This window comes from Phragmites australis, chromosome 15, assembly GCF_958298935.1.
Source record: "Phragmites australis chromosome 15, lpPhrAust1.1, whole genome shotgun sequence".
Classification (NCBI taxonomy): Eukaryota; Viridiplantae; Streptophyta; class Magnoliopsida; order Poales; family Poaceae; genus Phragmites; species Phragmites australis.
The window spans coordinates 5,796,507-5,823,939 of record NC_084935.1 but is presented as its reverse complement, the minus strand read 5'-3'; the positions used below and the strand labels follow the sequence as shown (position 1 = coordinate 5,823,939).

General features: G+C 45.2%; 4 protein-coding genes across 4 annotated transcripts; 2 read left to right on the top strand and 2 right to left on the bottom strand.

Annotated features, from left to right (window-relative positions):
* Positions 1-820: 820 nt before the first annotated feature.
* On the top strand, positions 821-2,331 carry LOC133892906 (photosystem I chlorophyll a/b-binding protein 2, chloroplastic-like). Its single transcript, XM_062333896.1, has 5 exons — positions 821-1,107; positions 1,216-1,253; positions 1,347-1,650; positions 1,780-1,990; positions 2,107-2,331. The coding sequence occupies exons 1-5, from the start codon at positions 899-901 to the stop codon at positions 2,122-2,124; spliced, it is 780 nt and encodes a 259-aa protein (XP_062189880.1). The 5' UTR covers positions 821-898; the 3' UTR covers positions 2,125-2,331.
* Positions 2,332-7,334: 5,003 nt separating this feature from the next.
* On the top strand, positions 7,335-12,275 carry LOC133893278 (succinate--CoA ligase [ADP-forming] subunit alpha, mitochondrial-like). Its single transcript, XM_062334267.1, has 7 exons — positions 7,335-7,607; positions 8,699-8,908; positions 9,318-9,488; positions 9,573-9,696; positions 9,949-10,010; positions 11,151-11,232; positions 11,862-12,275. Exons 1-7 carry the CDS (start codon positions 7,413-7,415, stop codon positions 11,999-12,001), a joined length of 984 nt encoding a protein of 327 aa, XP_062190251.1. The 5' UTR covers positions 7,335-7,412; the 3' UTR covers positions 12,002-12,275.
* Positions 12,276-13,716: 1,441 nt separating this feature from the next.
* LOC133893378 (subtilisin-like protease SBT1.8) lies at positions 13,717-16,077 on the bottom strand. Its single transcript, XM_062334384.1, has one exon. The coding sequence runs from the start codon at positions 16,063-16,065 to the stop codon at positions 13,717-13,719; it is 2,349 nt and encodes a 782-aa protein (XP_062190368.1). The 5' UTR covers positions 16,066-16,077.
* A 2,104-nt stretch (positions 16,078-18,181) lies between these two features.
* On the bottom strand, positions 18,182-21,189 carry LOC133893530 (bet1-like protein At4g14600). Its single transcript, XM_062334566.1, has 4 exons — positions 20,907-21,189; positions 20,682-20,787; positions 19,112-19,168; positions 18,182-18,615 (listed from the first exon to the last, which is right to left on the bottom strand). Exons 1-4 carry the CDS (start codon positions 20,945-20,947, stop codon positions 18,454-18,456), a joined length of 366 nt encoding a protein of 121 aa, XP_062190550.1. The 5' UTR covers positions 20,948-21,189; the 3' UTR covers positions 18,182-18,453.
* Positions 21,190-27,433: the final 6,244 nt, after the last annotated feature.

Genomic DNA, 27,433 nt, shown 5'->3' with positions numbered 1-27,433 from the left:
GGCCTTTTCTGACGATTTCGCCATCAACGATATGTCTTGTGGTCAGTCTCGACGGAATTCTCTCCGGTAAGGATATGGAGTCTGTCTGTCTCCGTTTGTTTGCGGTTGGGTTAGGGACCTTCGGCTGCCCCGTTGCTAGATTTTTTGTTTGGGTTGCCGCCGGCGAGCCGATAGTTGTGAATGCTTTGCTAGGCCATCTCTTCTGCTATGGTGATGGCGCCAGTCTTTCGTCGTCCTCTATCATCGCCGGCGTGCGGGTCGTTGATGTTCTTTCAGTGAATTATATACGTCTTGGTTGTCTGAGGCATTGGCTGATGCGACATCTTTCAAGGTTTGGAGCCCCTCGTCGACTTTGATAGGTGGAGATTGCTTTGGTTCCGGTGTCAGTGTGCGGCAGCGGCAACCGAAGTTGTGGAAGATTCGGACCTATGTGGATGTAGTCTTCTTTGTATTTTTTCTTTGTCCAGGGTCCTTGATGTATAATGGGGTGACAGTGTTCCTCACTTTTAATATAATCCAGCCCATTTCGCCAAAAAAAAAAAGGTCTTAAACGCAAATCTGCCTGCCACATGGACGCTTGGCCGATGCGAGCAGAAACGTGCCTTGCCTACGTAGCAGCGCCCAAGTGCCCAACGCCGTGCCTGCCCCTGATTTTTATCAGCTCGCAGCCGAGCTCCCTCCACGTCAGCACGATCCGGCGTGCCGAGCCAGACGGGTAGATTCTCCGCGCCGCGTGGCACGAGGCGGCCGCGCCCGCTATCTGCTCTCGGATAAGCCGGCCCCGCCCCGGCGCGCGCGCGCTACGAGATCCCTTAAAACTCCCGCGCGCCACTCACCACACAGCCCCCACGCCGCGGTACGTCCCAACGCCACAGCTCTGCGTGCGTGCGTGCGTGCAATGGCGCTCGTCTCCGCCTCCTCCTCCTCCACCGCCGCCGTCGCGGCCCTCCCCAGGAACGGGCTGCGGACGTCCTTCCTCGGCGGCGGCAGGCTGCTAAGGCAGGCCGAGGCGGCGGCGCGGCCGTCGTTCGCCGTGCACGCCGCGGCGGATCCCGACAGGCCCATCTGGTTCCCCGGAAGCACCCCTCCGTCGTGGCTCGATGGCAGGTCGGTTAATTCTGGGAGTATTTGATTCGTCACCCTGTCGAGAGAAAGCCAGCTGCTTGTATATATATGCGTGTGACTCTGACAGTGTTCCTTGTCTTCTTGATGCAGCCTCCCCGGCGACTTCGGCTTTGATCCCTGGGGCCTCGGTGAGTTCTGATCATCGATCAGTCTGTTCTCTTGTGCAAATATATTGAATGATAATTACTAACTCTTTGTTGGTAATTTCCGTTGATGTGTAGGATCGGACCCGGAGAGCTTGCGGTGGAACGTGCAGGCGGAGCTGGTGCACTGCCGGTGGGCGATGCTGGGCGCGGCAGGCATCTTCATCCCGGAGTTCCTGACCAAGATCGGCATCCTCAACACGCCATTTTGGTACACCGCCGGCGAGCAGCAGTACTTCACCGACACCACCACCCTCTTCCTCATCGAGCTCATCCTCATCGGCTGGGCCGAGGGCCGCCGCTGGGCCGACATCATCAAGCCCGGAAGCGTCAACACCGACCCCATCTTCCCCAACAACAAGCTCATAGGCACTGACGTCGGGTACGCACACATCATCTCTGCGTCTCCGTGCATGCATCTCTCCAAGAGAACTTGTTCTAAGGCTCAATCTACTTGTAGTTCTAGTGCTAATGGCTAACAATTTATCTGTGTGTTGGAAATGTAATAAAGGTACCCTGGTGGGCTTTGGTTTGACCCGCTCGGCTGGGGCAGCGGCTCGCCGGAGAAGATCAAGGAACTGCGCACCAAGGAGATCAAGAACGGCCGCCTCGCCATGCTCGCCGTCATGGGCGCGTGGTTCCAGGCCGAGTACACCGGCACCGGCCCCATCGACAACCTCTTCGCCCACCTCGCCGACCCCGGCCACGCCACCATCTTCCAGGTCACTCGAATCGATCCCATCCACATTGCGCATGTGCATGCTGGTCATCTGTGCACCTGTCAGCTTTGATACGATTTGGTTACTAATTTGGTGAATTTTGTTGTGTTCTTGATCAGGCCTTCACCCCCAAATGAGGAGTTGGAGTTAGCGATTTGAGGGGTGCTACCAAGCATACATGCATGGGGGAGAAGATTGTTAAATTTTTGTGGGGGCGGAGTAGACTGCCAATGATGATGGAATGGTTTGTGGAGCCATGCATGCATGTTGATCGTGTACTTGTACTTTGTTGTAACCAATGTAAAAATGCAATACCCGTTAGATGTTATGTTCTCTTCACTGAACCAACGACTTGACGATTTGGGTAATGCTCGTGATGTTGATGATAATTTACATGGTATGCAAACATCATTAGGTTAGGGGACCGAGCGATAGCCTAGGCAGGCTGAGATACACTCGTGTGTATTCAGTGAGATTATATGTACCCGCGCACTGAAGGTTTAAGTCTTTCCGATCATTGTGTGTTATGTGTAGTATGTGAGTGAATTGTGTGCATCATGCTTTTACCTAAAATACATCACTAGGTTAATTACGAGTCTAGTACAATCCTATAATGTGTGCCACAATACATAGTTGGCGTGCACGCGGACCGCAACAATGGCAATGACCCCCAACATCGGTGATGGCAGACCTCTTACATCCTTTTGAAAATACAAAGAATATATGAAACTTATGCTTCTCAAAAACCAATGACTTCCACAGCTCTCAAATAAAAATGAGCGGTGGAGATAATGGAGGATATATGCAAAAAGATTTAGAATTCCATTTCATATGCAAACATATTCAGAATAGGGAGGAGAAAACTAAAGGCAAATTTGGATTAATGCCACTTCAAAAACATGTCAAATCATCAAAATGGCGCTTTAGAAAGCAAAATTAAAGAAATTCCACTACAAAGCAATGATTTTAGTCCTTTGCCACTATTGAACATTTTTGCCACTCTTCTTTCATAACCAATTATATTTCTCCTTTCCCCGTGCAAATCATGGCCCACCTCTCACTCTGAGTAAAACATAGCCATCCACCATGTCCACCTTTGCATAGGTGTAGACAACCCCTCCCTACTAGTCAATAAGTAGTGTGAGGAATCGTCCAAACAGTATTCTAATTAATCGCTAAGTCGATCACTGACACGATCATGTCTTCAGCGATTAAACATAATACCGCTCCGGTAGTCCCGACACGTGTTTTATGCTCAAGGATCGAAACGCATGCCTTCCAACGTATATATCACAGCATAGCTTAATAAAGAACGAGTAATAAATATTTATATTACAAGTATTAAGCATGCAGTTGACTTCAACAATTTACAACAAAAGTGAGCTAGGAGGAGATAAAACCCCTCAACTCCTAACCACAAAGAAACTACGCAACGGAAAGTTAAACTTATAAACAACAAAAGAGAGCGGCGCTGCATGCCCTTAGGCACCGTCTCAAAACACCACCTTCAGAGTAGGATGAACTACTCTTACCCGCCACCCTGATCGGCAGGCATGAAGTAGCCAAAAACAGCCTCTTCCCCAGCAACCGGAGTACCTAAAAGCGCAGGCATGAGTACGAAGGTATTCGCAAGGCTTAAACCATATAGAGCACATATACATAGCTCGACTACAAGGATTATGTATTGATCATTAGCAAAGATGAACCACATGTTTGGTAAAATATATGCACTAAGCATCCTAGACATATGTGTGAGGGACTGAAATTTTACCAAAACATAAGAAAACTACTCTCTCCGACATACCAAACCACAAACCATACTTGAAACTATACGACCGATGCAGATCGACAGAAGCATACTCATGACCAAGAGAGCGATAATTCAAACTGTTTATACACCCTACAGGGAGATACTGCTGGACCCACACGACATGAGGACCATTCGGTTTGTGCCACTGGCCAAAGTGCACACAAGGGGGTACTCGTAACAATTTTTCCCAACCAGCCCCAACCGTTTGGATCATACATCGCTCGACGCGGTGATACTAGAATTACTCCCGGAGCAAACTAGTACCGCTACAAACCCACCGTCGATGTCCAAGTCCAAAAAGCGACAGCTGCGAAGGTATTCGGATCACCTTACCATTAGATCGGCATGTAATGAGTAAGGTAAGTGCTAAATTCAACAACACCGATGATCAGTGCTTAACTGGCGTAAAGCGGTCTATGGTGTCCGGTTTCCTCTACCGGCCTACCCAGGGAAACTCCACATCCGGGCAGCACAAAACACCTCCTAGCACCGCCCACACCTCATCTCATACTCACCACTCATAAAACCATCTCAACCTCAACAAGTGTATATAATCATAAGAAGGTCCTAAGCATGGCTAAGCATATAAGTCGAACTTATACCTAGACATTGACAACATCTCAAGGCTACAAGGAATGTAAATACACAAGTATTTAAGGTAGAAGAATGCAATCGGCATAGGTTCTACCTATTGTTACCCGACAATGACTCACTAAACATGCATACATATATAAGCATATTTCATCAATTTTAGACTTATCCAATTTCACAAGGGGAATCAATATGCTTAGTTGTTTGCCTTGCTATTCAAGTGGCTGCCCAAAGTTTCCCTCGTCCACCTGGATCACCGGCTCGACGTCCTCTAAAAAGAATAACGCGTGCAATGCCATGAGTATGAATGAAGTGCAACAATGCATGCCGCAATGCTTAACAACATGCTAGAAGTATAAGATATACGAATCAATGCAATACTAAATGATCTAAACGAAACCTGAAAAATAACATCCATCCGGAGTATCCGGGCTCGGACCCTCCGGGAGAGGTGCTCTGTTACTGCTTTTTATTTATTTGACTGGTCCGGAGTATCCGGGCCATCCTTTGGAAAAGACTTTCGGTTAGCATCATTTTTAACTTGACTCGGAACCTCCGGGTTAGTCCGGACTATCTGGAATATACCGAACACTCCGATTGAGGTTTTGACCAGAGCTATCGGTTACGCGATCACATAACTACCCGAAGTCTCCGGGCTTGTCCGCATAATTCGGGCTATACAGACTTGGTTTCTTCACGATTTTTCCACTTGGGTGTTTTGACTCATTTTACAAATCCGTGCCACACAAACATGTACAAGCCCTATCCAAAGGATCCTAAACCAAATTCGCACCCTAAACCCTAAGCAATTTTGAACACAATTTATTGGACAAAATCTGCTGAACCCGGAGTATCTGGGTGAGTTTGGAGTATCTGAGCTATACAGAAAAGCTATTCTCGAGTGGATTTTTGGTCGATTCGAGTTGTGATCTTTTCCAAGCCTAAAGGGAACATGTTAGGGATAGTCTAAAGGTATTAGAACCTGTTCATCAACTACCAACACGACTCTAGAGCTCAGATTCAACCAAAACTCCATTTTTGCTCCAAAAAGCTCAAGAATGCCAAGAACTTCAAGAACTACTCGATTCCTCCACGAAAACGAAAATGGTTTGGATGGATGAGTAGCTTATGATCTAGAGAATGCAATGGTACCATATGCATACCTTGAATCCTCTACTTGAGCTCGAATTTTGGAGAAAAAGAGAGAGTGAGTGCTTGAGCTTGAGTGAGAGGGGGAGGGAGGAGGAGCTGCTGCTGCAACAGCTGGGGAAAAGCGTGGGAAGTGAGTAAAGGAGAGAGAGAGGGTAAGTGAGCTGCTGCCCACTTGAGAGAGGGAGTGGGTGAGGAGTGGGGCCACATGTGGGGCCCACATGTAGAGAGAATATGTATTTCTAATGCATTTTTCATTATTTTCTCCCCCAACTTTCTCTCTTATCCAAATGATTATTAATAAAGTGCATTAGCGCTCCGGATTACCATTATGCAAAGTTTAAGCATAATGCTTAAGAGGCATAATTTTGCTTAAATGCATGATTAAGAAATTGGGACGTGACAGGTAGGCACGAGAGCTCCCCTCTAGGAGCCTCTCTAACATAGCTAGTAGGATCGGTTCAATGGTTCATTGGTCCAACCGGTTGCGCTCAATATCCAACACATGGTGCAAAGTAGACCGTTGGTTACAAACTTCGATCCCAGCCATCAAGTTGTGGGTTCAAAACCCCTCACATGAACGTTTCTCTCCATTTCCTTGAACCACACCTAAAGCCTTCCACTTGCTGACGAGCCGACAATTTTCTTCAAACCGGAGGTCTAACCGGTTTTCCTCTGGTTTAATGTTTATGTGATTTTTTTATTCAAATCAGATCGGATAGACCTTCGGTTTGGTCCTGTCCTAATATATATGATCTCGAATAGGGGTGAGGATCTCAATATCAAGGCATTTGAAGTGGAACACTATGACGCGATTGGTAACACTATAGTGGAGCCCATCGATCTTATCATCATCATGATCTGCATAGGTAAGTTGATGAGGACGTATATCGTGTGCATACTAATCAGCCTACCCATTGGAAAACTTTGTGGAAAGGAGCTATGGGCACGAGTAATGGTGATCCACACATTGCATGGAGGAATTTGCATGTGTTTGAAGTGGCATGAATCTAATTTTTTGAAAACTAAATATTACATTAAGAATCTTTATTAACAATGTGAGGATATCATCAAGTATACTATAGTTTGATTTTTAGTTTCACCAAGTAAGGGAACTCTACCTCCCACCACAAATATAAATCTCTTAGTCGTTTCAACATACAAATAGAAAGAATATTTGCAATGAGAACTAGACTTTATCCCAAAATGCTTACACAATATCGTAATGTTAGATTAGGAAGACATGGCTGGATTTACTTCATAACTCTGGGAGATTAGGACACCAGTATTGAAAAGGAATTCGGCTCTGCTAATTTTCAATCATTTGAGACTTTTTATCTATGAGTCATCTAAAGTTTTATACCAGTGAACTTGAAGTTGAAATACTATATATAAACGATTTTATGAAGATTTTCTGCAAATCTAACACCTCACTCACAAAACAACATGTATGCATCGTTAGATTTAGAGTCTTCTTGACAGAGCAATAGCTCTAAGAAATTTTAGAGCAGGTTATCCCTAGCTCCATATATTATTTGAGCTGAATTTGTGTACATATCAAGGTCTGTGGTTGATATATCATATTCTTATTTTAGATTGAAAAAATATATATCTAAACTCCTTCATTTTACTCTACAAACTTTAAATCCCGCATAGTCCAAACTTCAAACTTCATTGGCTCGAAAAGATGATCGAAAAGTAGCAAACCTTTGGTTACTTTGAGATTTGATTACTTTTGAAAATAACGAAATTGCAGGGGTCGAAGGCGAAGTTTGACCCCTCCTCAACTTCCCCTGGATCGCGAGGCCCAAGAAGAGTAGTATAGACCGAAGACAAAGGAACAAAGGGGGCACGCGCCGCCGCCAGCACCGCGCCATGGCCTCCACCCGCCGCGCGTCCCAGTTGCTGGGGTCCGCCGCCGCCCGTCTCTTCCACGCGCGGGGCTTCGCCGCTGCCGCGCCGTCGCCGGCGGTGTTCGTCGACAAGAGCACCCGCGTGATCTGCCAGGGCATCACGGGGAAGAACGGCACCTTCCACACCGAACAGGCCATCGAGTACGGCACCAACATGGTATGCCCCCGCCTCCACCCCTTCTCTCCCTTCGATGTGTTCCTCGACCCGTGCATCTAGTTCTGTGCGATTCTAGGGTTTGTGGCAGCCCAGTACTGTGCGATCTCGTGGGTGTGCGGTCGCCGATCTCCATTTCTTTAGGTCTTAGGGTTTCGTTTCCCGCCCGGCGCTACTTTACATTTCGATTCAGAAAGGAATGGACGAACGGTGCTAGCGGCATACCTTAACTGGATGTGTTGGAGGCAAAATGTGCTATCGTAAGTCCATATTTATGTGGTACAAGGCCTGAAATCGTAGGTGGAACGGCGAAACACTACTTTCCGTTGTAATTTGCTGAGTCGATATATGTAATTTACATTGTCTAGTAATTTGTGCCACTGTTCACTGCGCGATCCATTGAGCCAGCCTTTGTCAGGAAGACTGGAAGAATTGATGTATCGTGAATTGAGAAAACTGATCCTCAGCAAAAACCAGGTTTCATGGTTTACTTGGTGTTTTGCAAACCAAGATGCAAGTTAATTAGAATTGCATGAGAAATAATGTCTATCATGAATGCATTGAAATGTTTCAAGCTTTTCTAGTACAATCTAACTAAAAAGAACACACATATGAAGATACCATCATTCTTCAATAAGTGGGATAGAGATAAGTTTCATTTATGATCTGTTTATGTAAATGGGCTACAGTCCCTACACAAGGAGAAGGAAGTAAGGAACTCGGCATGTTGAATCTTTGGTTAAACTTGTGATAGCTTCCATGGAGCTGGTTTGGTGCTTGGAGGTTTCATGTTCTAATTTTGACCAGTAGTTTCAGATAATTAACTGTAGCGCACTGTATCTGACAATGTAATTGGCCCAGATGTGAACCCTTTTTTGTCCGCCATATGGTATTGTACTAGTATTATCACGAGTACAACTAAAATAGGTCTGAGCTGCACAAATTGTTTAAACAAAGATTTTGCATGTTTCAACAATGCTTCAGTGTTTATTATAGTTTTGTCTTATAATGTACTTTTAACTGACTCTCTTGTACTTCTTATTCTGTTTATCTGGTGGCACTCTATTTAATTATGGTTCGTTTCGTTGTAACAGGTGGGTGGAGTGACTCCTAAGAAAGGTGGAACCGAACATTTAGGGCTCCCAGTGTTTAACTCCGTAGCAGAAGCTAAGGCTGAAACAAAAGCCAATGCATCTGTTATATATGTTCCACCACCATTTGCCGCTGCTGCTATAATGGAGGCAATGGAGGCTGAGCTCGACCTTGTCGTCTGCATTACAGAAGGAATCCCTCAGCATGACATGGTAATTTTTAACCATTTCAGTGTTTTGTTAGTTACTTTCATTGCTTTGTCTTCTGAACTTGGGAATTTGCTCAATGCCATATGATTTTTGGGTCATATATAGCTGTGCATGTAAATTGCAATTCGTTTTGGCACAAACATTAGAAAATACTATGTGATCAATGTCATCTTATTCAGATGGATAGGTAGTATGTTAATATGCTCCGGTGAGCAGGATGAGGTTTAATTTTTCAAAGAGCCATGAATTTTACTGGCATGGGCCATTGAGCAGTCTGTTTGCCGATATTCCTTTTAGGATCTATTCCATGCGTGTTGCTATTAACTCATGTCACAGCATAATTATGTCTATTTTGCTTTGTTAATGGAACTCCATGAGGTGATCATCATAATGCCCTCTTTGCAAATTTTAGGTGAAAGTGAAGGCTGCACTAAATAGGCAATCAAAAACTCGATTGATTGGGCCGAATTGCCCTGGTATCATTAAGCCTGGTGAATGTAAAATTGGAATTATGCCGGGTTACATCCACAAGCCAGGGCGTGTTGGGATTGTATCCCGATCTGGTACCTTGACATATGAAGCGGTATGCCTGTTATTAATTTATTTTTGTGTATGCTCCTAATCAGGGAATACGTTTCACTAAGGCGCATTTGATTTTTGTTGACAGGTGTTTCAAACAACAGCTGTAGGCTTGGGGCAGTCAACTTGTGTGGGCATTGGTGGTGACCCGTTCAATGGCACTAATTTTGTTGATTGCCTTGAAAAGTTTGTTAACGATCCTCAGACAGAAGGTACACCTTTTGCTACTGAGGCTTCACAATTTTAAGCAAAAGCTCATCTTTTTTCATTTAGTTGCGAGATGTCACTTTTTGTCTTGTGTACTCTTCCATGTATCGTTAATCCCGTACATTTGGTATTTATGGTCCTTGAATACTTCAACTACATTATTGATTCTTCAATACCTCTATGCATTTTTCGGTTGATAAATCTCCATCCCATTTATGTATTGTTTTCACTGATGAGTACTGTTCTGTGCCTTTTAGGTATTGTTCTCATTGGCGAAATTGGAGGTACTGCTGAGGAGGATGCTGCAACATTCATCCAGGTAAGAGTTTGTTAGGACTGGCATTAGTCAAGATGGCCTTTTTTCTGTATTATGTGTGATATTTCTTTGCATGTTGCAACACCCCTTCCATCATGAACTAGTGAAGTTTCAAGCAATTTCAGTTATGAGCACTCAAAATATCATGACCTGCCTATTTATATATTAAGGTTCATGATTCTTAATGTTCCTTATCGCAGTTCAAGTGTGACAGAAATTAAAAACAAGTCTATTTGTTACATATTTATAGCAAGACGATCCTCAGTAATTCGACTATGTAACTTTCTTAAAGATTCCGGTTGCACTATTTTTACATATAGGAAGCTCTAGAGTTATCTAATTTTGTTGTTCGCTTTTCATACTTATTAAGAAGTGCTCATGTCTGCGATGTTATTGGCCTTTATTTCGCAAAATATTTCCGAATTGTTGTTGTCTCAAAAGTATTTTGGCGCTGATGACACGATGGAACCAAAGCATTTTGCAGATACATTTCCCGAAGGCCCTTTTGGCCTAGCTGTTAGATCATGTTTGCAGATGATGAACTAGCTTATTGTACAAAGCTTCAGATATTGTTTGATAAACACAGCTTGTGAACACTTGCAAATGTCGAAGCCTTAAGCTAACCTTGCAGCCTGGAAAGGGAGCTTATGCTTTTTGAGAAGCCAATAACTAAACTTGATGCCTTGGAATTGGTTTAGCCTAAGCATATGTGCTCCCACAACCCTAAGAAGTCCGCACAGGTCCTAAAAAAACTGCATTTTGGCGAAGCAGCTCATCTAACCCATGTATTTAGCACTATCAAAATGGTACGTGCATTCAGTTTTAGTAAAACTCCTAGTGGCCAACCCACTCTCGCCATAGACCTTAGGTAGCTGCAATGAACTCAATAAATTTTTCATGTGACATGGAATGACTTGATGCTGTATGCGGTCAGGTTTAGAAGTTAAAAATCATACGCTGCTGTGTTCTTGATTTCATGAAGGGATAAATTATCATCAATCAGCTATGATATTGCATTTGTTAGTGTTGCATGTCTAGTGGCTTGATTGGTGCAACTTCTATTTTTCTGTTTTTTCTTTTGATTTGTACTGAATAAAGTTGCATTTGCTTTATACTAACTTAAGCTGTTATGCAATGCCTCAGGAAAGCAAAACACAAAAGCCTGTTGTTGCATTCATTGCTGGACTTACGGCACCCCCGGGCCGTCGCATGGGTCATGCTGGAGGTATCAACTTAGCAAGACATCTATTCTTTTTTCCTTTGTAATTCTGATTTACATATTTTCTCCATTCAATTGTATAACCTTTTGAAGTATGAAGTCAAAAAAAATGATCCTTGCTTGGTATCTGAGATAAACGGTCAACCTTATGTTGCCATTTTATTGTTGATGAATCCGCATTAGTCTGTCACTTTGTATGTAGCAGTTCAGGTAAAAAAAAGCTCTATGGAGATGTAATCACTTTACAAATATCAATAGATAACAAAAGTAGATTAATACTTCTCCGATTTTAGTATTGGACCAGGGTGGATGCATGTCAATTATGTATGTATTTTTGTATTTTGCAAGTATGGAAACCATGTCTACCAAATTGAGAAAGTTCCTTCTTACTGCTATGACATTCATCAAACTCGTGGTGACAACCTGGTTTGCACTCCTGAATATTCTATGAATCATTAACTCACGATAGTCTGATGTTATGCATTCGGCTGCTCCTGCTGATTTTGATTGTACTATTAGTTTGTTACACGTACTAATCGAGCCTCATATAATATGTGCTAATTAAGTTTCATTGGTCTGTAATTGTGTTACATGTGCTAATCTAGTTTCATCCTTTGTTATGAACTATGATGCAGCAATTGTGTCTGGAGGAAAGGGTACCGCCCAGGACAAAATCAAGGCACTCAGAGAGGCTGGTGTTACCGTCGTTGAGTCACCAGCAAAGATTGGTTCTACTATGTTCGAAATTTTCAAGCAGCGTGGAATGGTAGAATAGAGAGAAGAATTGGTACAGTAGAGAAAAAACATTGGAAAACCTATTTTTGTTGCTCGTGGGGTAATAGCGAGCAATTCCTTGGTATTGGTACGGCCGTTTCGCTGGCTACTAAGGCTTCCTTTTCTTTTTCTCGTCTGTCTTTAGTGTGAAGATGGCGTGGCCTTCTTCAGGATCACCCTACCATGAGCTCATTTCAATAAGACATTTTCGAGTCATGGACATGCTATTTTGCTTGGAATTAACGTGGATGCCTAAGCTGTTTCAAGTTTTATTATCCTTGGACAAAACTTTCAATCTAGGTTTATTGATGTCTTTGCATGTCTGGACTCTCCACTGCACATTGTACACGTCTCCGATCTGGTTTCTGCCTTTGTGGTGCTATGGAGCCGTAGCAAGAACTGCAGGCATTTGCGCACGTCTGGGCTTTCGCTGCAAGAGAACATGCGCTGAAGAATTCGTTCAGTACGATGTACCAGAGCTATCTGAATGATCAGAAGCATGTGAATGCAAAGTAATTCGAATGATCGCTCGCAGAGCTGAGGAAGGTGACCAGTAGACAGATGTTTGTAGCTTATTATGTTAAGCCCAAGGCTTTCCTTGCTTTGCTTAGGCGCTTAGCTGCCTGCAATTATCTCATGTTTACACACAAGTGCAAGGCTTAGGCGCAGCCGAGTAGGAAAGCTGAAAAGAAAAACCCAATAAAGCTTAAAGAACACAAGAAAATTTAATTGCTCTCATCTGCAGGTAAAACATTATCAAATTGTCAACATTGATAGCTCTCATAAGTCATTACAGAGTATGCTGATTCTTACATGACCGATCAGCTCATCAACATAAAATCACTTCAAGCCTTAACTATATAATTTAATCGCTGGTTTATTATACACTAAAAAGTCATCAGTTCTTCCACATCAGATTCAGCCGCACTCTTTGGGCAGAAGCAGAACGAAGCCGCACCTCCTGATGGCCTCAACTCTTGGGGTTACAGTATCACAGTACTCAAGGCCTCTTCCTCGCAAAAAAAAGAAGGCTCAAGGCCTCAACTCGAAAGATCGCAGCATTCCTCGTCCAGGTCGACAAAGAACAGTTACCATGGGCACGAAGCCGGATCCTAAACATGTCGCGTGAGCTGCCTGTCACCAACGAGAGAGAACCTCCTCCCGGCAGCTACACACTCGCCGATCCAACGCATGGAGTACGAGGGGCGCGTGCGGGGGAGAGGGGATCCGGCGGCGAAGGGGGAGTGCCGGAAGTCCGTCGATTCGCCGCGACGATGGAGATCCAGATACATCACGGCCATCTATCTCTTCTTCTGGCCATGGCCGAGGAGATCTCGGGAAGATGGGAAAGTTTGACAAGGATGGGAATGCAGTGCTGTTCTGCACATTGCAAGAGACACTCTGAAGCTTGATAAGGAATCATAGGGTTGTGCTGCCATTCGTGTGCAATTAGTTCGATTTATACTTCAATCAGAATGTAGACATGCCAGACATTACCAATTTGCGTTGATTTGTTCCATGCAACAAATGAAGGTCAATTAAGCACTCACCAGAGCTAAAAGAGAGGTTAGAAGAACACAAGCAAATTTAACAGTATCCAATGGTCAACATCGATAGTTCTCACAATACATGATACTGATTTTTTCCATGATCAATCATTAACTCATCAACATGCCATCGATCAGTCCATTCAGTTTCTTATTCTACTGTAAGCTTCTACTGGAAATCATCAGTGTTCTTCCACTGGAAGGCCACAGGGCTCCTGACTCGATGGTCCTTGTTCTCCCAAATGATGTGCCCGAAGTCCCACTCTGCCTTCTGGTTTCCTCCGGCTTCGTTTCTAAACTCCACCGTGTAGCTCTTCGTCTCCTTCCGCTCTTTGAACTCCAGGGTCGTCGGCGTGACGGTCACCTTCACATGCTCCGGCGCCACGACGGTGACATTGTACGTCTCGGCCATCTCCGACACCTTGGTCACCGTCCGCGTCAGTGTGCGAACGTCGGTGCGGTTATCGAAGACCACCACGAACGATGGGTAGTTGAGGCCGGCGGGGCCGCCGGCGAGCGTCCTCGTGCATTTGACGAAGTCGGGCACGAACAGGCGTAGCTGCTTCGCGGTGTAGTTCATGGCGCACAGGAAGTCGACGTAGTCCCGCTCGCCGGCGTCGTAGACCAGGCCCGGGTACAGCGCGAGCTGCGGGTGGATGTGCCCGGCTCCGACCACCAGCGGAGTCGCGACCGTGGTGTTGACGCTGCCGTAGGTGACCCCGTTGTCGAGGATGTCCCTGCCCCTGTTGTCGAGCGTCCCGGCGGTCGTCATCAGCGCGGACCGTATCATGGCCGGCGTCCAGCTGGGGTACTTCTTCCTGATCAGCGCCGCGACGCCGGCGACGTGTGGGCACGCCATGGATGTCCCCGAGATGATGTTGTAGGGGGCTCTCCTCCCGTCGTCAAAGCGGGGATCCCCCGACAGAGGCGCGTCGCCGGGCCAGGCCGCAAGAATGTTCACTCCCGGCGCGATGACGTCGGGCTTGAGGAGCTCAGGGGCGACCAGGTTGGGCCCCCGCGACGAGAAGCTCGTCAGCACAGGCGCCCGATTCTTGCTGGTGACAGTCTCACAGCCAAAGCTGAAAGACGCCACCGGGTTCGGCACCGAGGCCATGTAGGCCTTGAGCTTCTTGCCGGCGGTGAGGCTGAGAGTGAGAGCCGGAAGGGTGAAGGCCCTGGCAGGGATACCATCTCGCGACCAGCTGGAAGTGTCCACCGCAACTAGCCCGGCTCCACCAGCATTCTGCACCATAATGCCATGCGGGGTGGTTGCTTTGGTCGTGCACACCACGATCTTGCCCATGATGTTGTCGGGCGTGAAGTTCTGCGCCGCCTCCATCATGCCGCATTCGGTGGACAGTAGCTGGATCATGCCGGTGCCCTTGGCCTGCATGGTATAAAGGGACTGCCCGGCGAGCACGACCCCGTTCCCGAGCGTGAGGTTTGCCGGGAACAGCCGGTCCACGGTGGCGGCGCCTACGGTGGTCATCCACGGCGCCGAGTTGCTCACCGTAGATGCATCGGGGCCCTCGTTGCCGCCCGCGAGGGCGACGAAGATACCTTTGCGCTCGGCACCGAACGTGGCAATCGCGATGGCGTCGTCGTGGAAGGGGCTCGGACGGCCTCCGAGGGACATGGAAATGATGTCCACGCCGTCCTTCACCGCGGCGTCCACCGCCGCGACGATGTCCGCCTCAGAGCAGCCATGGATGCCACACGCCTTGTACATGGCGATCCTCGCCTTAGGAGCTATGCCCCTGGCAGTCCCCTGCGAGAACATGTACAGGCCGGCGTCGGGGACCTCCGCGCCGGCGGCTGTCGAGGCCACGTGCGTGCCGTGTCCGACCTTGTCCCTCGGTGAGGGGACAGTACCGCTGCTCTTGATCCCCGCCATAGCCTTCGCGGCAGCGTCGAAAGCCTTGGCGCCGACCAGCTTGTTGTTGCACAAGCTGGCTCTGAAGTCGTCGGCGTCGACGCACTTGCCCCCCCAGCTCGGCCGCACGGGTCCGAGCCCACTGTCATTGAAGCTCGCGCTCTCCGGCCATATGCCAGTGTCGATTAAGCCGATGATGACGCCGTCACCGAAGTCCGTCGCATTCCAGGCGCCGTTCGTCGGGTCGAGGCCGATGAACCCCGGCGATCTCGTGGTCTGAGGGTAAAGCAACCTGTCCTTGTACACAGCGGAGACGCCGGGGGCGCTGGACATGCGCCGGGCCTCGTCGCCAGTGAGCTGGACGGCGAAGCCGTCCATGACGGTGCCGTACGTGTACAAGATTCGCCCGCTGGTGTTGGCGGCCCGAGGGGAGTGAGCGGCCACCATGGAATGGTACCAATGCTCCGGCGTGGCGAAGTGGGGCGGCTTGGCGAGGTAGTTGGCATGGACGATGTAGGTGTTCGACTGCTGAGGCTTGTGGTCAGGATGGTTGTCGGTTTTTGGGACGAGTGCTGAATCGGTGAGCTGCGCGAGGAGGAGGAACAGTGCTATGTGGTGCAAGAGCCTGTTGATCGTGGACGCCATTGCCGATGAATGTGTGAGCTCGTGGTGAAGGAATGCATTCGCAGCCTGAGCTTTTATAGAGGCTGAGCCCAGTTGTGTCACCCTTGAAACTTGCTACACACCACAGTGGTTACAAACTGGTGTGGTAGGTGACGGTGGATCGATCCTAGTAGAAGAAATTTTGCTCAGATTCTGTTGGATAGGGCTATATCTCTCAGCTTCACCTTAAATCTGATATTTATAAGTTAATATAAAATAATTTAAGTATCTATTTTTAGTCTAAATGTAAACAAGATGATTCACTTAAACACATTCAGTACACTTTTAGCTCTAGCTCTTTAAATTTCTAAGTAAAGAATACTCAGCTCTAAGAATTTTTAGAGCTGTAACTCTACCAAACATACCATAACAATAAAAAAGTAATATATGTGAGGATGCTCATGTGGGGCTTAGGACCATTTTACAGAGATAACTAATGTTATTTTACAATGTACAATATATTTAATGGAGGAAAAATGGACGCACGTCAGCCAATATAAATAAATAGTAGATGAAGCTGCACCTAGCGTAGTTGGTCAGAGCGCGTTGTTGCGCCCGCGTCACCTGTTCGAGCCCCGTTCAACACCAGTTCTCATCAATTTCACGGTCGGAGTCTCCCTTACTGTATTTAAAAAAAAAAGCAAATAGTACTAAGACTATCAGCACTTCTAGCCAAGTTTCTAGTGTACACTTTAGTAAGAGATACGTAGATGGATTTATTGTGGTGTGAACATATATGCAAATATCAGTATGCCCTTTGTTAGAACTTTGGTAATGCTTGTCCAATCGGTAAGGTAAATTGTGTCCTCGTGGCTAATGGGCATTGCATACACGTTTGGTGAGTTTATCTGTGGATACCTGGGAGAGAGAAGAGAGTGAGATTTTTTTGAATGATAACTGGGTTAGAAGTCTAGTAGAAAGGTTTAAAAGTTTGTGTACGCAGTTGAGGAACTCGTGGAAATTTACGGTCTCTTTTTTTCGCAAAAATTGGGCTAAATTCATCCTATACTGAATCAAATTGAAGATGCTCACTTTCTGAAAATGCAATGCAACGACGAATTATCTTGCACTCTACACGCAAGGGTAGCACACTCGAGACCAAAAATATGTAAATACTGAAGCGTGCAGGTCGCAACCAGTGTTACGCTGCTCTTAACATGCACTGAAGCAAACACTAGTGAACATTCTGGACTGTAAAACAAAACAAAATTTTGGAGCTATCTCACTTTAGTGTACTAGATGGAGATCTATACATGTCTCAAGGGAAGTGTAAGAATTTCAATTTTGTTAAGCCACTAAGTCCAGAAAGGCAACAAGGATAGTAAATATGAACTCTGAAGCGATTTTCGTTCGAAAAGATGAACTCTGAAGCGATAGGATTCTCCTAGAAAGGTTAGTGTTTCTTTTGTGGTCTCTTTCAACTATCAGAACCCCATTCTATTCTGCCATTTTGAGCCCGAGATGACAATGATAAAACCCTTTTTGACGAAAACTCTTGACTTCTTCCATTTCAGATTAGAAATGGATAGAAATATGCGCATTCGCAGCACCATTATTCAGGATGAAACGGCTTCCACTAGCATTGTCCAGCCTCAAAACTCCACTTGCCTCAATTGAATTCAGTTACATCAGGTAAAGTAACACCACACATGTAAAAAAACGGTGGTCAGTAAACTTTTTTCCCATGTATGTATCAATGTTGAAAGCAACGGTTTGCGTCTCTTGAACATCAGAAATAGTTTGTACATGACGGTAGGAAAAACCACTTCAGCAACTAATATCAACACACGAAACGTTTCACTAAAATCATGATGTTATCTATACACCCCACGACCATTTAAAATGAAATTACAATCCTATAAAACAAATTCAGAATGGATTGGCATACAAGCTATGTACCGTTCCGAACGATGATGTCAGGTTACATTTACAAGGATATTGCAGAATGATATGCACAGTTCAGTATGATCAACAGAAGTCCTATTGCTCCTATGTTACTTCTTATCCTAACCCAACACGTTGCTTACACTCTTGGGGGATGCAACAGGTGAAAACACATAAGGGAGAGCATTTGCGTAATACAAATCTCTGCCTGACGGGAAGAAACTTGATTGTATAAAACACAAGATTGGATACTGCTGAATGCCTAAATGTGACTAGCAAGTGCAACAGTTTTCTCGGCCATACAGATCAGTGGATGAGGTTAGAAGTGATCTTATAAGGGTACTATTTTTTTTTCTTTTCCTGGTTTGTTCCGTGACACAAAGTCAGAGGCTACAACACCAGATAAAAGTACAACAAATGGCACCGTTTTCTTAATACTACATACAACTCATGGTATCCTAGATTTGATGGCACTTGACAATAAAACTATCTTCTAGAGAATTTTGACAAGAGATAGACAACGAAGAAGCAAAATAAAGCAAAGAGGACAACATGGAGAACATGGTTTGAGCCCTGTTGGATGATACTCTTGTTCAACCTTCGCATGTTATTCTTCACTCCAGCCTGAGCCTTTGCAAGGGTCATTTGCTGTACATGTACAGGAGATAACAAAAGTCAGAGCGTAACTAGGATACAGATTGTCAGACAACATAACGAAGATAAGCTATTCCGAAGGTAATGATATTGCTGTTATATCACTCAACAAAAGAACACATATGGGGCTTAAAGAACCAATGCAATTATACGCAACAGTTTGCTAGGGTTCATCAAAGGGACCTTCATGATCATACAAAATAATTGACATCGTAGAACACATGGAACTCCTGAATTGAATACTTACTTCCCTTCACATGTAGACACAAATGTAGAATATGGTACATAGAAATGTTGTCGGAAAAATCATATGACGAGGTCTAAAAGTGGAGATGGTAGGATTCAACAAATACATATAAAAAAAGAAAAAAGGGATAAATGTTCGCCAACTAACCATCAGGGACAGCCAAAATATAACCAAGAGGCTACCAAAATATAATACTAGTTGCCAGAGTAAACGAGGTTAATACGAAAAAGAAGGGAACAGTACCAGTTGGTTAAGGAAATCATTCTGGAACTTGGCTTCAGAATTTATCTCCTGGGCCACCTGGAGAAAAAATCAAATACCAAAAGTCCAAAACTTAGATTCTGGAACTGAGAACAAAGTCCGACGTCAGCAGCTTGTAATATTCTAAGGAACAGCTTATAAGTAACAATAGCAAAAATGAACAGTCACTAATTGAAGGATTTTCCTTTATTTGTTGAAACATTTGATATAAAACCTGCATGCAGTATAATATTCATCTTGGTTCAACGAGAATACAAATAACCAACCATCAACTAATTGTACATGTGAGATAGCTTGCAACAGCAAGGCCTAAAGTAATAATAAGTCCATGGAATCACATCAACATGGAGGTTGAATGGAATCACCAAACAATCATAGGAAATCAAAGAAAGTAGAAATCAATGAGTACCTATAGCTATCGAGAAGCTAATCATAGAAAATCTAATAGTGGATCAGGACTCAGGAACAACAAACAATCAAAAGGATCCTGAATTTCTGATTTACAGATGGAAACCCACAATGAAACTGTGGCACATAATGAGGAATATGTATGGTGATCTCACAAAGTGGCTGTTACGGAACAGATCCAAAGTAGATCATTTGATTTTAACATACCCCAAATCATATATTGCATTTCCAAGCACCCCAGATCACATCAGTTGTGAGAGTTTTGCACCAAAACCACTCTGATAACACTATGTCACTATATTAAATAACTAGAGACCCATTGGAACACAAATTCATATTCCTGTGGGAAATTGGGAATTTTCCCGTAACATTCCTGCAAAATTCCCATGAAATTCTTGTCTTCAGGACAGCCTAGACCTTAGCTGTCTAAACAACTGGTTTTAGAAACCTTGCTAACAATTCATACCAAACTAGCATTTTCCAGTCTCGTGTTTCCATGAAATTCTTGTGCTCCAAAACCCAGCAGTAACATGCCGTAACCGTTGGGAAACCGAAATCCCAGTGGGTACAAGGAGCACTGTAGGTACCGGTGAGAGTGTTATTTTAAGATGTTTTTGGCTGTTCGCTGGTTTATCTCTAGATGCTAATAGAACTTGTTGGAAGTTGGAAATTGATGAATGTTTGAGAGTAAAATGAAAGTGTCCAAGATAGGGTTGGGACTGGCCAGAAAAAACCTAAGTCCAGTAAAAAAAATCTAAAACTGGTTTTGGAAACCTTGCTAGCACCTCACAGGTCATAGCAAACTAGCAGTCCCTTATTCACCTGAGATGGTCCCAATTCAAGTTCACCTTCTCCCAATTCTTCTAAGTTCAAGGACGGCAGAACCAACTTAGAGAAACTAGTAAGCTGCACCACCACCAAGCGTTATATCACGAATCAAATTACATGTCAAAAACGAATTGATGAGCTACGAAATATATCTTGCATAGCTACGTACAAAATCTACAACGCGCGTGTAACAGTACACACAACAAATAGGTTTCTAGCTTCCAAATTGCGGCGACAAGGGCACAATTGAGCATCGAGCGTACCACGTAACCAAAATCGAGTACTGGAAAGGATCAAGAGGGAAGGGGAACCTTACCCCTTTCAATAGGCGGACCCTCGAGTGGAGCCCGTCGATCTCCTCGTCAAGATCCCCGTGAACCGGATCGATCCGGAGCTGGATCTCGTCCGAAGTCGCCACGTTCCTGCAACCCCAAGAACCCATATTTATCGCGGTTCCGAGAGGAAATAATCAACGGACAACACCGGAAGCAGCAGAGACTGAGAATCGGACCTAACGACCCAGACCTCGGATAGTGTTTACCTGGATCGGAGCGGCCCGGAGCCGCGCATCGGGTGAGCCATCGCGCGTGCGGGGTCGGATGGCGTCCGGCTCGTTCGCGAGTGAGTTGAGTTGGGCCTGGTTTCACGAGGGATCTCGGCGCGGCGACGCACGCGGATGATGGGAGGGGGTGGCGCACGCTGCGACGGCGGGCGGAGACGGGGGATGAGGGTGGAAGCCTGGGAGGGGTGACGTCGCGAGGAAGGAGGAGGAATGGGAGGGACAAAAGAAAATTCTCTGACGTTGGGCCCCAGATTCAGTGGGTGTTGTGTTTTCCCTGTTTGATTTTATGGAACTCCGCACCATCAACTTGAGGATATTTTTCCGGAAAAGCTATAACTTAATCGTCTTCTGTGTTAGCGAATATGTAGCTTTACAAAAGAATTTGTATCCGTTCTTTAAACATTTGATTTTTTTTTAAATAGATCTTTATTTCTTGAAGATAGATTCTATCTTCTAGGGATTTTTATTATATATATGAGGCAATATCACTTATTGTAAATACATATAAATAAAGAATAAATAGTTTTTCATCTATATTTTATTTCTTTTTATAATTGTTTTCTCGAATGATCGTTAGACTACACCTGGTAGCAATGATTTCTTAACACGTTATCAGCACAAAGCTCTACCGGAGACCAAGCTAGCGGAACAAATCTATCTGTGCTCGATCTGCATTGCATCGACATCGTCGTCAAGCGGACAGGTCATGACCTAGCTTATATGTTCTACGTTGCACAAATCTGTTCACAAGAATGAAAGGTATGATCGATTTAGTACGTATTCTCGCTACTATTGTTTTTACGTCAAAACAGATCTAGAATCGCATCGCATGAACAGTAGTGAATCTATGAAAACATCGCATCTAGCATGAAGAGTATCCTAGAACAGATCTATAGCATCACGTAGGAGTCATGGTGGGGCCCATAGCTGCACCTCGTCACCAGTCTGGAACCGACGGTCGCCCCTCTAACTCACCGTCGCCTGGGAAACTGGTGGCCAACCTTCTCTGCAGAGATCCAAAAGAAGAAAACAAAAGGGAGGGGGCACGACACCTCGCCAACATGAAAGTTGGGGGTTCTTTTCCCCACCTGGGCTCATTGCACAACCCCACGTCACTAGGAGAATCCGACAGCCAAACACAATATGCAGTGGCTCGAAGGCCACTACCACACATCGAGAAAGAAAAAGGGGGAGAAGGGTCGCACCGGCCGCCTGCTCGATGTGCGCTCGATCGCGCCAGGAGCGCATCCACACCGGAACCACAGGACGTCATGTCGCCTCCGAGCACGAGCCGCCCGAAGCAACACTGGTAGGTCATCGCGCCGCCGAATCGCCGTTGCGCTTATACGCCGCCCAAAACAGTGTTGCAGCACTACCGCGCTCCAGATCCGGCGACCCCCCTGCACTACCGGCCATCACGTCGCTTGAAGCGACTACCATCTGCCGCCGCCCGGACCATGCACTGCTGCACCCTTGCGAGTACGTCAACGCCGCCCTGCATTGGCCCTCGCAGGCGCCTTCCCATACCGGCAGTCGGTGCCACCTCGCACCGGCCACCGCGCCGCCCCGCACTGTGCACCGCCGGTCGCCGTTTGGATTGAATCGGGGCAGATGGGCCAGGCCGGCCGAGATGTAAGAAGGCTAGCACATGGGTGAAAATCGGAGAAATAAAAGGAAAAATAAAATAAAGGAAAAGAAAATTCCAAAATTTTGCATTTAGGCCCTGGTTTTCCTGAGCATAGTCCCTGTCTTTTGCATTTAAGCTCCTAATTGTTCTGAAAATTATCCATAGGCTCTGATTTTTTCATATTAGATCTTGTGGTTTCTGAAAATTAAGCAAATTCTGGAATTTTGTGTAAAAACCCTCGGGCTATATGGAAAACCCCAGAATATTTTTTCTTGCAGAAAAGTACCTCTTGAATTTGAATTTGCATATGTTTTAGTAATTATGAAGTATTTATTTCTATGTTATTGTTCTATTTAAATTGCCTGTTATATGTTTAAATTCAGTAATATTCATATAATAGTATAGAAAATATCGAAAAGTTGCAGCAATCCCACGATGCAATTTTACTAGTAGTAATACTTGCTTCATTTGAATATGGAGATGGCTGGCATCATGAACAAGGAGTTCGGTGAGTTGAATGAAAACGGTTACAACTATCTCACTTGAGCATCGAATGTCCAATTTGTACTAAAAGTGAAAAGACTCTGCGCTACACCAGTCTAGGAACAAGTATTTCAATGGTTCCCACAGAGGATGAGAATGATTAGACACTTTATTTTCTCCCGCCACCATCTCTCTCCTACTTTGAAGGATGAGTACATGGTAATGACCAGCGCTAAGGCAAATATGGGATGCACTGTAGGAGTGTTTCGAGCGCCTTAAGAACACCATCAAGCCTCTTGTATAGCAAGAATGGGTCCGGCTCTGTTTTCTGTGACTACAAGTATGTTAGAGAATACAACTCCGTGTTGCACCGCATTTTCACACTTTTGTGTCTTTGTGGGAAAGAGATCAGAAGAGGAGAAAATTGAGAAGACTCTCTCCACTTTCCACCCGAATGCGGCAGAATTTGCACGTAATCACTGCCAATCAAAATATAAGAAGTATTCTAAACTGATTGACGTGTTGCAGCTTCATAAAGTTCATGACGAAGTCATAAAGAAAAACTTCTTATCCCAACCGTAAGACAAGAGCAATGGCCTAGAAGTGAATAACAACTTTTTCAAAGCACGTAAGAACCGCAATAAGAAGCGGGAGAAGGATGAAGGAAAGTGGTGGCAGACAAGGTTAAGCCTGGTGATGATTATGGCAAGACAAAGAAATGAGTCAAGCCATATGGTGAACAGAACCAGAATCTATAAAGTACTAAAGTATGTTGTAGAAGCATACCGGAAGAATAAGAAGGAGTATCTAGAAGCACACCTCACCATTGTAGTGGGGATGAAAGTGGATAAAGTAGCCGTAATTGAAAGGAAAATATCTCATATGTAAGTTGATGATGCTCCCACACTGACAGTAAAAAACCTCCTAATGAAGAATGCAAAGGCCTCTACTTTGCCCTCCTCCACTGCCATAGAAGATGCCATAAATGATAAAGCAAAAAAAAGCCATTGAAAAAGAAGTGGCCGAATATTTTAGAGACTCTATCTTGAATTAGAGTAATTAGCCATTTATTTAGTTGCCAAATTTAGAAGAATTGATTGAATTAATGAAAGCTCTAGAAGAGCAAGCTTAATTGGAAATAATATTTTTCAGTATTTAATAGAATATGTGTAGCGTCCGTATGGAGGAAGTGTATATTGTGGATAGTGAAACCACAAATACCATCTTAAGAGAAAAGATATATTTTTAGTCTATTGGAAATAGCTCTGTAAAGTGATGACTGTCACTGGTAGTGATATTTGAATAGCAGGTTTTGGAAGAGTCATAGTCATACTACATATGAGAACTACTTTGCACATCAAAGAAGCATTGTTGTACCCTGAATCTACAAGAAATCTCTTACGTTTTAAAGATATTCGTGCTAACGGTCTCCAAGTAGAAACCGGTGAAGAAGATGGTAAAGAGCACCTACTCATAACTAAGCGTGATAGTGAAGTGAGAATATTAAAAAACTTCTCTTCATGAGTAGTAGCTTGTACTACACTCGCATTAAAGCACCTGAAGTGTTCATTCGTAGTGTAGAATTATTCTCTTATGACATTAGATCACCTTTGTCGGAGGATTAACTCCTGTCGCAGGGATCCTGAGAGACCCCTTTTTAGAGATTCGGCCGGGGGGATGATCCTGAATAAGTTCGTCGGAGAAATAAATGGGAATGAATGCAACGGCCGGTGGTGGGGGTGACGACCCAGTGCAAGAAGAAGTAAATGCACCGGAATTTAGACAGGTTCGGGCCGCACGGGGGCGTAATACCCTACTTCTGTATAGATGCTATAACTGTCCTGAGGAAGTCCCTTAAGGATGTTGCTGGTTACAAGGATGTTGGCCTAACTATGAGCTTGAGGCTCCTTGTTCTTCGGCTGGAACTGTGCTCAATCTTGCTCACAGTATCTCTCTTGCGCTGTGTTTTTCGTGTCTACTCCCGGACTCTCGTTGTGGGTCTGGTTCGTCTTGGGGTTGGGGTTTTTTCGCCGTTCTTGGTGTTGTCTCTTATTGTTGTTCTCCCTTCTGTGTTGCCAGCTATTTTAAGTACTCGCCGGCCACGACATGCCCCGAACGAAAAGGAGGGGGCTCGAGTTCCGAGACGCCATAAATGGAAAGGGTGTCATCATTTCTTCTGGGTGAAGTGATCGGGGGTGGAAAATGCGTCGCACGCCCGGTCGCCCGTCACCATAAATGCCCTGGCAACGGGCGCCGTGGAGAGGGCCCACCGGGTAGCCGCAGAGCAACCCGGCGTGCACGTCCTGTCTTGTTCCCCTGCCACAGCAGTGCGGCAGACGGAACGCCTTGATCCTCACGACGTTATCCTGAGACAAGCCGGATGGCACGGGACGTGACCTGTGCAATTAATGACCCCACGTCTCTCTGCCAAAACGTGGCAGGAACTGACGCTGAGCGCGGCGGGAGCAGTTAAAGGTGTCAGGCCACGCACGCTCATTAAATGCGGCCTCGGACCTCTGGCTGGTTGACACCTCATCGGCAGGCCCCTCGGGGGCCTTTCTGAGTCGTCGGGGTACCGAGTGCTCGGGGGTACTGTTCACATCCCCGAGCACTCTCTCCCGAGAATGCCCATCCTTGTCCTCGGGGTGCCGGTGCTCGGAGGTACTGTTTACCTCCCCGAGCACACTCTCTCGAGCACTCTTGGATGAACCCTCGGGGAACCGAGTGCTCGGGGGCTGCCACGTGCAGCCCCGAGCACTCTCTCCCGAGCACTCTTGTACAGATCTTCTGGGAACCGAGCGCTCGGGAGCTGCCACACGCAGCCCCGAGCACTCTCTCCCGGAACTTAGCTCTTCTGATCGTCGGGGGACTAGGGTGCTCGGGGGTGACCGGGCACCTCCTCGAGCACTTTCTTCCCGGTACTCGGATTCCGTGGATCATCGGGGTACTGGGTTACTCGGGGGCCACCGACCGTGGCCCCGAGCACCTTCTTCCGGGACTTGGCCTTTCCTCATCCCATAAGAGAGATCTAGCGGGATGGCACCATGTGGCGGATGGCTGGCCTGGCCTCGGGATTCGGGGACCCCTGGTTCCTGATACACCGACAATCTTGGTCATAGAATGATGAGAAACAAGGTCATAACATAAATGTAAAGAATTTTCTGAATCAGGAAGATTTTATATGCCCTATATGTGCTATCGGGAAATCAATACGAAGACAGTCTACCTTGAAGGTACAAGAACAAATCTCTGGATTTCTAGACCAAATTCAGGGGGATATTTGTGGTTCTATTCAGCTGTTTTCTGGCCCGTTTCGGTACTTTATGGTATTAATAGACGCATCCTCAAAGTAGTCGCATATATGTCTATTATCTACCCACAACCACGTCTTTGCATAGTTAATCTCATAGATCATACAGATCAGGAATATTTTTCCTGACCATTGAGGGAAATCCATCAGAATGGACAACGCTAAAGAATTTATTTCTAAAATGTTCGATGATTATTGCACTGGTATAGGGATTAAAGTTGAACATAATGTACCACACATCCACACTCAGAATGGACTAGCTGAAGCACTGATAAAAAAATAAAGTTTATTGCTAGACCTTTGTTGCAGTACTGTAATTTACCTACTACATGTTAGGGACATGCAGTCTTATATGCAACAGCTCTCATTAATTATAGATCATCCTCCTATAACATCTATTCACCTATACAACTAGTGCAAGGGGTAATTTTGAAGATTTTTCATTTACGTAAATTTGGATGTATGGTTTATGTGTCAATATTGTCGCCACAGCGAACCACTATGGGATATTTTCAAAAAGTTGGAATATATGTCAGTTATGAGACTGCATCCATAATCCGATATTTAGAACTAATAACTAAAAATTTGCATATGACCCACTTCGCTGACTGCATTTTTGATGAAAATAATTTTTCGTCATTAGAGGAGGAAATATACCCTTAGATTAAAAATGTCAGAAACATTTATGGCAGGCTGAAGAAATTACAACACATGATCCTCTGACTAGTGAAGCAAATGATGAAGTACATAAAATTATCATTTTGTAGAAATTAGAAAATGATCTGTCTAATCATTTTTGTGATTTGAAGAGCGTGATTAAGTTGCATGTGCCTACACACAATGCACCGGAGAGGGTGGAAGTACCAAAAAAAAAGGTACCCCGCGTCTTATCCTAGGAGCTCCAAAAAATAATAAAAGGATAAAAAATCCGGTTCCTCAAATCCTAAATAGCCGAAGATGTCTGGCGAATGTGAGAAATGAGAGCTTACTACAGCCGATCACAAAAGTACCCTAAAGAAAAATGAAGGGCAGTCAGTTGAGACATGACGATGATATGAACCTTAGGAAGTAGGCATACCAGATTTG

Bases quoted from the DNA above. Each gene is read 5' to 3' on its own strand.
- LOC133892906 (XM_062333896.1), top strand. From the start codon at position 899: ATGGCGCTCGTCTCCGCCTCCTCCTCCTCCACCGCCGCCGTCGCGGCC. The intron at 1,108-1,215 runs GTCGGTTAATTC...TTCTTGATGCAG, and splicing joins CCGTCGTGGCTCGATGGCAG to CCTCCCCGGCGACTTCGGCT. The intron at 1,651-1,779 runs GTACGCACACAT...AATGTAATAAAG, and splicing joins CTCATAGGCACTGACGTCGG to GTACCCTGGTGGGCTTTGGT.
- LOC133893278 (XM_062334267.1), top strand. From the start codon at position 7,413: ATGGCCTCCACCCGCCGCGCGTCCCAGTTGCTGGGGTCCGCCGCCGCC. The intron at 7,608-8,698 runs GTATGCCCCCGC...TCGTTGTAACAG, and splicing joins TCGAGTACGGCACCAACATG to GTGGGTGGAGTGACTCCTAA. The intron at 11,233-11,861 runs GTATCAACTTAG...ACTATGATGCAG, and splicing joins TCGCATGGGTCATGCTGGAG to CAATTGTGTCTGGAGGAAAG.
- LOC133893378 (XM_062334384.1), bottom strand. From the start codon at position 16,065: ATGGCGTCCACGATCAACAGGCTCTTGCACCACATAGCACTGTTCCTC.
- LOC133893530 (XM_062334566.1), bottom strand. From the start codon at position 20,947: ATGGCTCACCCGATGCGCGGCTCCGGGCCGCTCCGATCCAG. The intron at 20,788-20,906 runs GTAAACACTATC...TTGGGGTTGCAG, and splicing joins TCCGGGCCGCTCCGATCCAG to GAACGTGGCGACTTCGGACG. The intron at 19,169-20,681 runs GTAAGGTTCCCC...TTTTTTCTCCAG, and splicing joins GGGTCCGCCTATTGAAAGGG to GTGGCCCAGGAGATAAATTC.